Source organism: Thamnophis elegans, chromosome 4 (genome assembly GCF_009769535.1).
Source record: "Thamnophis elegans isolate rThaEle1 chromosome 4, rThaEle1.pri, whole genome shotgun sequence".
Taxonomy (NCBI): domain Eukaryota; kingdom Metazoa; phylum Chordata; class Lepidosauria; order Squamata; family Colubridae; genus Thamnophis; species Thamnophis elegans.
The window spans coordinates 115,960,619-115,970,835 of NC_045544.1; the positions used below are offsets into that span (position 1 = coordinate 115,960,619).

Sequence of the window (10,217 nt, forward strand, 5' to 3'; positions counted from 1 at the left end):
CTGGCATCAGGGCTCCTTGGTGCTCTTTGAGCTTGCTTGTTTTCTTCCAGACATTTCATGTCAACCCTGAGCTACAAATATTCTCCTTTATTAGTACTTCTGGCATCTGACTCAGATGGAGGGTTCTTCTGATGGCCCAATATTTTTCCAGTTTGTTTTCAGGTTCTCAAGATGTCTTTCCCAACCTACCCTCAGAAAATGGCCATGCAAATATATCCATGATGGGTCTCAAGGTGGAGCAGCGTGTGGTCCCCCATTGTCATCTTGTGCCATGCTCCACCATTCAAAGTCAACAGAAACTACAGGCTCAGCGGAAACTCAGCATTGCCTGTCTAATCTGCTTTCTCTTCATGGTGGGAGAAGTTATAGGTCAGTTTGGTCAAAAGATATAATAGATCTGCCCTATTTCTTAATTTGTTAATCATCTGCATTCATCTAAACACACCTAACCTGGTTGTTGAATTAATTCCTTTTCTGGATTCATCCAACTCATTAAAACATAAACTGACTAAAAGGCTTCTGTCTGTATAACACATGAAGTGATATACAATAAAACATGATTATCTTATCATCAACCATTTTAGCAAGTTGTGCACATATTTATGCTAGGTTTTAATTGACCTGTCTCCATCTATGCTTTTAAAATCCCCGGGGGGGTCTGTTTGCTTTCCAGGTGGATACCTGGCACATAGCCTGGCCATCATGACAGATGCAGCCCACCTGTTGACAGATATGGGAAGCATGGGTGTCAGCCTCTTTTCACTCTGGGTGTCTACTCGCCCAGCCACCAAAACCATGAGCTTTGGTTGGCACCGCTCAGGTAGGTTCTTTCAATAGCTGACCAATGAAAACATTCCTATAGTACAGTATCTCACCTCCCATCATTTAAACAGGTTAGAACCCCTTTCTTACGTTAGCAGAAAGCTGAAGCATGTTTTTTATACTGGAAGCTAGAGTCCTTCTCTACAAATTGACACACAATCTAGAATAATTTGTTTAGATTTAATCAGAGTCATGGAGAGATGGTTGCATTAATAAGCAGCTACACATGGCTTTCAGTACATGTCCTGAGAATTAAGGTTACGATTTTGCCTGAAGAAATTAGAGAGGACATTAGAATAACTGAATTGGCCTTTTACAAGAAAGTCTGAATGGAATGTACATTTCTAGAAAACTCTAAAAGATTGGTTCATGAAAAAGTCCTTAGAACCAAGACATTTGTCTCTGGTTTCATTTGTGCTACATCTGATGGCTATTCACACCAACCTGTGCCTATTTTCCATTGACAAAATGAATGAATGCTGAAAGATAATCCTTCTGATCTTGTGTTATAAGATTTTCCTCTGATCAGTCTCTTTTTTAAGATTGGTATTGGTTTGGGACCATACGTGGGCTGCTCTCAGTTCCGCCCAGATTGGGCGAACCAATAGCAGCAGCGGCGGGAGGCTTCACTCACCCACCCGGATGCTTCTGCTCATACGCAGAAGCTTCTGCACATGCACAGAAGTGTCATGTGTGCATGCAAGCATGAGTGTGCACACAAGCGAACCAATAGTAAAAGAACTGGAAACCTACCACTGTTTGGGACAGAATGTTTGCTGCATTTCTTCCTTCTCATGATAGCCTGTGCTAGGGTATCTCCATCTTATCTATTGAAGTTAATAGTCTAGCATATATTTATATTTATTTGTTTTACTTCCTTGAACAATAATGGAATCCATTTGAAAGATACTTTTGGTGAGTACTGCCCTTCTGTGTGCGGCTTCTCTAAAATTACTCATAACTGCTTCTTTGAGTTATTGCAAGTATATAGAATCTGTGATAGTATTTTTTTCTTGTTTTTTTTTTTCTTATTGCCTTTGATTTTTCCAACTATCAGGATTTTCTCTATTATGAGAAAAGTCTTTTCACATTGTGTTATCTATTTCAACATTAACTTTCTTATTAATCTGTGTTCAGCGTTCAGTCTGATTTTACTTCCTGTGGTATTGAATGATGTGTTCTTGCTATCCAAAGTATTCCCAATCAATGTTTACAGCTTTCACTGTAAACTACATCACTGGAGAGCTATGGGCTTGATAAAACAGACTTGTTATCTCTTCACATTACTATTTTGCCTAAAGTCTTTCTCCCAAGGTGGTTATATCTCTTGATTTCATGGCTATAGTTACCATCTCTGAACATTTTTGAGCCTAGGAAAATAATATGCTATTACTTCAACTTCTTCTCTATTTGCATTGTGTTAGCATTGCCTCTTGATAAAACCTTAGGGATTTCTTATATTGAGCATCCAGCCAGATTTTGCACTTCCTTTTTTCATTTTCCACAAGAGATTTAACAAGAGTTGTCTTCCTCACTTCAAGACCTCAAGGTATCAGTAACATTTCTAGGCTGTTGATATTTCTTCCAAGAATTTTAATTTCTATTTCTGTTTCAACTGTCAGCATTTCTCATGATATATTCTGCATGAAAATTAAATAAAGTCTAGTATTGGTACACTCTTTTCTCAATTATTCCAATATTGAGTCATTTACTTGCATCTTATTCTGTTTTAATTGTTACTGCCTAATCATCAAATAAATTCTAAAATAGCCAAATGAGATGGCTGAATACATACATATATATATGTATGTATGTATGTACGTACGTACGTACGTACATACATACGTACATACATACATATATAAATACACATATTTTGTTATGAACTGTGCAATTAAAAGCCTGAAAATAATAAAAATGCCTTTGCCTTTGCCATAAAAATGCTCCTTTGCCTTTTTTGCTATCTATCAGATAGATACACTAGGAGAGGGAGACGTCCTCACATAGCCTCCCTTATATATACAGCTTCTTAAAGTGGCAGTAACTCTGCTGACTCATCCTCATGTCATCTCAGTTTACAGCCTTACAGGAGCTGCTCAGCTATTAAATGTCATTACCCTGACAGCCAGTGTGAAGATTTAAACTAGCCTGTAGATTCTCCACAATTTTTCTCCAAATAATTTTGAACAGAGCCAAGATGAGATCTAGGTTTGGCCCTTTTGGTGTGCAATTAATACCAGTCTAATGCCAGTATGCATTATTATTCCCCAAGCAGCTTGCAGAAAGATCAGGAAGACAATTGTCAAGATAGTCAGGGAACCTGAACAGCAGCTTTCTTTTTTCTCACAGAAACACTGGGTGCCTTGGCTTCTGTCCTCTCTATCTGGATCGTTACAGGAGTGCTGGTCTACTTAGCTTCAGCCCGCATAATTAGCAACGACTATGAAATTGAAGCTTCTGTGATGCTGGGCACTTCAGCCTGTGCAGTGGGAGTGAACATCATGTAAGGATTACTAGATGGGGAAAATATTTGAATATTAACTCTGTGAGGAGGTAACTTTGATTATCAGGTAGAATGTCTATGTGGGACCGATTAAACAAGCTTAATTTCTATTACAAGCTGCCAGCCATATATTTCCACTGATCACATGTTGAAGGGGTCTATTATGAGCAGGCAGGCCCTGTTTGTGGCCATAAGAAATTTGTTCTATTTCTCTTTAAGGTGCCACTGTATTTGAGGGGTTTGTTGATGTTTTCAGAATTATTTGGCTGGTTTGATTCAAAATGAACTTCTACTTCAGGTGATGTTTTTATCTGATTTTGCTAGAATCCACTTCCCTTAACTGGTCATCTTTACAAAATGACTTTTCCCAAAGCTGTTGCTTTTTAATCCTCCAAGATGCTGGAGATTATGTGGAAACCATTGCTAATCCTATCAGGCAGGATTCTACCTAGCCTGTCTCTCTTCCTGCAGAGCAATTCTAAAATATTAGATAAACAACTATGTATCCAAATAAAATATGTGCATATTTGAAAGATTTCCTATTTTGCTTGGTTACTCTAAAAGTACTGATTAGGAGATGCCCTTAAGGATCTATACTATAGCTACTACACTTTGACTATAATTATTTTATAATCAAACAATATCGCCGCTATGACTATGATATACAGTATATGCTAGTCCAGTTGTCTGTACGATTGGTGAAGGAATAGGAAGTATGGGTAGAAGTGGGTTTGCTGTGATGGATGGGATTTTTAGAATTGTTTGGTGAGAAATAGAGACAAAGATGATCTTAGTGACCACTCTTGAAATTCTTCACAGCATGGTCTACCTTCTGCATCAGTCAGGCTCTGCACACAGTCATGGATTCAGCACAAGAGGCTATGAACAGATTGAGGACAGCCCTCATGTCCCCTCCATACCCACCCATGACAACACCAGTGTCCGAGCAGCTTTTGTACATGTGGTGGGGGACCTACTTCAAAGCATTGGGGTCTTTGTGGCTGCCACTGTCATCTATTTCAAGGTATGAAGGATCAGGGTATGATACTTACTTAATACATCGTTTCTCTTGTTCTGTAAACGAAGACCTCCCTTATGAAGATTTCCCTCCATTACTTCTACTTTCCCTAGCAATTATACTCATTGACACATAATGGCAATACTTTCTGTGCGCGTGTAGAGGACACTTTTGGAATTTTAAGGTACACCCACAAAATGTGCATCCATGATTGGCTGGCCAGTAACGGAATATCAAATTGTATAAAAGAAATCTAAAAGAAAACACATTTACCAATGAATGTAATGATGCATGTGTGTTTAAAGAGAGCAAAATATTTTTAAATAGAATTAAAATAACCATAAAACAAAATTTAAATATAGCATAGAAAATCTTCAGAGGAATTGTCTACGCTAAGTTTAGGCCTACTGTACTCTATCTGGGCTACCAGTCCATCAGAATGGCAGCTATTTAATGGCCATATGAATTTGTATAGCTCAGATATAACAATGTTAACAAAGATCAAAATATGTAAACATTCTACTGAGAACCTTGGCTATTAAAAAGGGGGGATTGTGTGACTACTTGTCCTTTTCCTTTGCAAAACCAACTCGGGGTGTGAGAATCAGGAGATAAGTACCAGAATGCTTCATACTATCTGCCATTCCCTCTCCTTTTTTGCAGCCCCAGTGTAAGATTGCTGACCCAGTGAGTACTTTCCTCTTCTCAGTCTTTGTGCTGTGCTCCACTTTAACCATTCTTCGTGATGTTTTTCGAGTACTGATGGAAGGTAAGTTGTCTTTCACAGCTGCAAGGAGGAGGATTACAGGGGGATGGGCATTGTTAAAATAATTCTAGAATTGTTCTTGCAGATAATCAATTTTATTAAATAACCTTATTATAGGAAGTTATTAATTAACAATGGTTTATGTATAATTAACAGTGTAAGTGGATGGTATAAATGCATTTAAAGCTATGGGCAATGATGGCAAGAGCAAAGGAATTTTCCTTCGTACATTGTACACAAGTACATTGAGGAAGAAAGAATGACACAAATCTCTTTAGTTATGTATATCAAAAGGTGAAGAAATGAGAAACCACCTGAGGGTCTGTTCATATGTTGGCCTTTAGATATCTTGCCTCAAGTGGTAAATGTTTAGAAATAAACTATTAAGACTTTTGAAATAAGAAAATAACCAAGGCAAAGTCTGTGTTGATCGAAGTAATAAGATGAAGAAATTGATGATGGTGGTAATCAACTACCTACAGTTAATTACCATACAATAAGTGGGATAATTTCCAGTGGGATCTATAACAAAATATTGCATCTGTGCTGCACACAGTTCAATTGAAATGCTCCACTTTAGAGCTCTTGACAATTGTGGTAGTCATACCTACTGCAAGATATTAGGCTGCAAAAAAATCAAATTAGTAGTCTATTCCAGTTTCCTGTTATTGTTGTTTTTAAATTTTCCACCTGGCATTTGACATTCTGTGGTACCAAAGGATATTCAGTCCTTGCTGTGCTGTTCTTTAGTTGATTTGTCCATTTAAATATCTCTGGAGATTCTCAGTCATTCAGGTCATAGTTGTTTGAAAGGTGCTTTTTCAAAAGGCAACTGGACTGTTTTTTCCTTGAGGAGGAAGAACAAAATATTTTGTTTCTCATTCAAGAAACTTCACCAATTGTGATGGCAGCGGGGGTGTGTGTGTGTTAAATAAAAAATTCTTTATCCTTCTGCAAACCTTGAAGTTTCTTAAGAGCTTCTCTTACCTTACATTTGTCCTAATTTACCTCAAATCCTGTTTACACTTGCCACTCATGTTTGCACTTAGATGGCATTGATTTGATTGATTGCTTAGGTGCCATCAAGTCAGTGTCGACTCTTAGCAACCACATAGATAGGTTTTCTCCGTAATGATCTATCTCTCGCCTGGGTTTTCAGAGTTTCCAGTGGTACACCCATAACTGAATCCATCTGGATTGCAGATGGCATGATTACAGCTAAAAATTCTGAAAGTATTATGGAATTTACTGGAAATGGCGAAGGCCCCATACCAGGGTAAGGGAGGCTCACTTATGGCTTGGGTTTCAAAGTAACTCTAAGAGTCTGACTATTAGCCATGGCTCTTTTCAAACTGCAGTAACAAACCAAGAATTGTATAATGGCTTTTAGATTAGTAACAGCATCAATGTCCCTCTGGTCAGGAACAGCAGTTTTAGATAAAAAGGCCATCAGAGATTATTATACCCTACTGGAATGCTTTCCCAACATATGATTACCACAGTTAGGATATGCAAGCTGTTTATGGGATTTCTATTAAATGTGTATGAGCCACAATTTTAAAAATACGGGCAATAGCCTACCTGAGGCTTGTTATACTGTCCAAATCTATGCAGCCATCATGGAAACTAGAATTTGAAACAAAGATTTCTAATTTTCACAATTCAGCAATGCTGGACGCTCAGAGTCTCAGGTAACTACCGGTACTTGTCTTTGATAAAAGAGCCACATAGAATCAAGTGTGTGTTTTAAATGGTATCATTCACACACTCATTAATCATTTATTCAGTTTTAATCATTCACACACTCATTAATCAATTGAAGTATGTGTTATGTGAAGCCAAATTAAGTTGACTTATTCACCAAATTTTAACTAAATCAAGGCTTTGTGCAACTTGTATATATAGAAAGTGGTTATGCTCTCCATTGGAAGAGGGAGGCAGAACTGGAAGGTGATTTTTCTGATCAAGGCAAAAAATTAAATGATGTACCTCTCAAATTTCAGTACAAAAAAAATAAATGGAACTGTGTTTTCTCAAGACTGGTTTTGGAATAATGTCTGCGTGCTGAGCTGCACAGTTGATGTGAAAGGGCTTTCCTTAGCTTAGGAGGAAATTGCATAGAAGATACCTCTCTTCTTCTGCATCTTGCGGCTTCCTCCTAGGGTCTGTGCATAAAATGGCTGCTTTATGGTAGGTTTGGATTACGTAAGAGGCCATCACTGTGCACAATTCAAGCAGGGATCAGAGGCTTTTAAATGGGGATTGAATTGGACCCAGTTCAATGTGCCATTTCTTTCTGTCCTTCAGGGACACCACGAGGTGTGGAGTTCCAAGCAGTTAAGGAAACCCTGCTCTCTGTCAAAGGTGTGAAGCAGGTCCATAATCTGCACCTTTGGGCTTTAACGCTCAGCCATCATGTTGTGGCTGTACACTTAGCTGTTGGTGAGTACTTTTTTTCCTTTGTTCTGAGCAGCTGTAGACCATGCAGGAAATATGCAGTGTTTCATGGGCTTTCAGACTTGGTTTATAAGGAGCATACAGGCTTAAAAATAGAGATTGTGGCGGAATCACATTTCTGGACCCTGGAAAGACAAGAGTGGAAGAAACCCCCCGATTTGTTTTTTAAAAAGGCATGACCAAAAATACAAAGCCTTTAAGATTTTCTTTTCTCCTAGTGTGGCTGGTTGTGGTAGTGTTATTGCTACTATTGTCATTACCTCCAGGAAAACCAAGTATCTGAATACTTTAGAGGTTTTCAAGTTTTGAAACTATCTCAAATCTTGTTTGCAGATATATAAGGCCCTCATTTCATCTTTAAAACTTTCAACCACAAACCCCTCCTCCCCCAAACTGGTGGTTCCTGGCTTTATAAAATGGAACCCTTTACTGTTTATCTTACCCCGCCTGTGGTGTTCTTGAGCTTTTTGAGAAAATTGTCTTTTGTACTCGCAGAGGTTTGAACTAGAGATGTGAAATAGGATCCCTGCTATTCTGGCCTGGAAACTACATACAAATAATAGCTTTTATTTCCCCTGTAGGGGAGTGCATGAGATAGTCTGAACCAGTTTACAACTGACCCTACTTTGATCTTTGCTTCCAGAATCCGATGCAGACATGGAGGCTGTGCTACAACAAGCCACAACTCTGCTACAAAGCAAGTTTGGCTTCTTCTCATGCACCATTCAGGTGGAGCACTACCTGGATGACATGGCCACCTGCCACCAGTGCCAGGATCCACAGGACTAAGGGGAAAGTGCTGCCCTGTCTACTTTTCTCTTCAACTGCCAGTCCCAGGAGGTGCCTGGAAGTCCAGGGCCAGAAGCAGGGACCAGCCACTTTTGCCATTCACAGCCGAAGCCTCTTCTCAATGCATGTTTAATCAGCATATGCAGGAAATGGCAGAGCACCAGGGATAATTGTCTGCCCAACCAGGGAAGTCTCTGTGGAAGAGTTGCTGGTGGTCGAGCATCATTCCAAGCTCAGCCTTGCCTCTTCATACTGCACTCCAGTCATGTGGGGTCACAGCTGTTTCTCATGTTCATTTGCTAATTGTGTTGATGTATAAATCCAACAGAAATGGGGATCCGGTGGAAAGGTCTTTAAACACCTTTCCTCCGAAATGAAAAGCAGTCATTTTCCCCCTCAATCTGGGAAGCTTGGTGCTTGTTCAGGGCTTTTATTGTGACCATCTCTGTGTTTGCATGTGTTGCAGGAGTAACAAAGTGTTCTCAAAATGAATGTGAATGATGAAAGCATGGGTGGAGCAACATTATTCCACTCTACCTCCTATTGTGATTAATACCGCAAAAGTAGAGCAATTTTGCCTGCAGAACAAACAAGCAACAAAATTAGCCACAAAAATGACTTCTGTCCCAATGATTTCACCACCTCATCCCAGCTGAAGTATCTTTGTTCCTTTTCCTGGAGAAAAGTCGTTATTTGCATTAGTTTTGCCATCTAAACCAGGCTTTAAAGAGTCAGCTCTCATATGAGCCAATCTCAACTCCTGGTGACTCCATGGATCCCTCTTTGTCATTTTCTTAGCCACAGTATAGAAATGTCTCTTTGTCTTATTTCAGGGTGGTTTTTTTTCATGTTCTCTACTTTGGTATTCCCTGAAAGTTTCTCATCTAAATAACGACCAGACCTGACTTCAAAACTTATGCACATATAGAAACTACGCACTATGACAGCCAGGATGCTGTATTCGCTTACAGATTATGGTGATCCAAGCCTCACTTGGAGAGGCAAAAGTGTAGATTCTCAAAATTATTCTATGGGATTGTTCTATTGATCTGGACAAGAAAAATAGGAATTAAGTGTAGACTGGTGATAATGTTGTATATATAAAAATACCAGATGAAAGGATTCCTGTTTCATTTGACTTGGAAGACTACAGTTACTATCCATTTTTAAGATTCAGGGAAGATTGTGGGGAGAATGGGAAAAAAATATTAAGGTCATTGCAGCTGCTCTTCAACAGGCAGGCAGTTCTCAGTATCAAGGGTAGAAATAGTTCAGTGAAATCACCTACCCCCAGGCTCCATCTAGCTTGAGAGTAAAGTGGCTGGTTAGCTGAGAATGATAGTCCCCATGGCAGTTTGTTTTTTCTGCAAAGTAGCCGAAGGTACCAATGTGTTCTCCAGGCAGCTACCACTAGTTTCTCTTGAGCCTCCAAAAATCTTGCTGAAGAGTCCAATCCTCCCTCCCTCCCATAGCCCAAAGTTAAAACAAATTGCAGCATACATTATTATTGAAGAGATGTAGATATTCTATTCCCAACCTAATAGTGAAGTCTAAAAGTATCCTTTTGACTGCTCACTAGCAATTGGTATGAGAAATGTATCGTTTCTGATACTGGTGCTTAAAGTAGTTAAAGTAGCTGCTCCTCACAGCCACTGTTCCAGAGGCCAAGTAAAAGGGCTCCAAAATCTTAGTGACCAATAAAAAAAAGGTTTTTGCTACTGCTATCTGAACTTATTTCCATACTACCACCATATGCTCAGTCCATCATTTTTGCATTCACAATTTGAGTCTATTATTTTGTGTTGTGTATGTTTGTGTAGTGTATGTATATTTTTACTGTACAGTGTTTTTTACAGTGTATC

General features: G+C 39.0%; 1 protein-coding gene across 1 annotated transcript; it reads left to right on the forward strand.

Moving 5' to 3' along the window:
- The first annotated feature begins 218 nt into the window (after positions 1–218).
- Positions 219–8,355, forward strand: SLC30A3 (solute carrier family 30 member 3). Its single transcript, XM_032216940.1, has 7 exons — positions 219–369; positions 674–820; positions 3,172–3,325; positions 4,145–4,349; positions 5,007–5,112; positions 7,417–7,551; positions 8,210–8,355. The coding sequence occupies exons 1-7, from the start codon at positions 219–221 to the stop codon at positions 8,353–8,355; spliced, it is 1,044 nt and encodes a 347-aa protein (XP_032072831.1).
- The last annotated feature ends 1,862 nt before the right edge of the window (positions 8,356–10,217 follow it).

Coding starts and splice junctions, on each gene's coding strand:
- SLC30A3 (XM_032216940.1), top strand. CDS start 219: ATGATGGGTCTCAAGGTGGAGCAGCGTGTGGTCCCCCATTGTCATCTT. Junction 821..3,171: donor CTTTGGTTGGCACCGCTCAG/GTAGGTTCTTTC, acceptor TTTTTCTCACAG/AAACACTGGGTGCCTTGGCT. Junction 7,552..8,209: donor GGCTGTACACTTAGCTGTTG/GTGAGTACTTTT, acceptor CTTTGCTTCCAG/AATCCGATGCAGACATGGAG.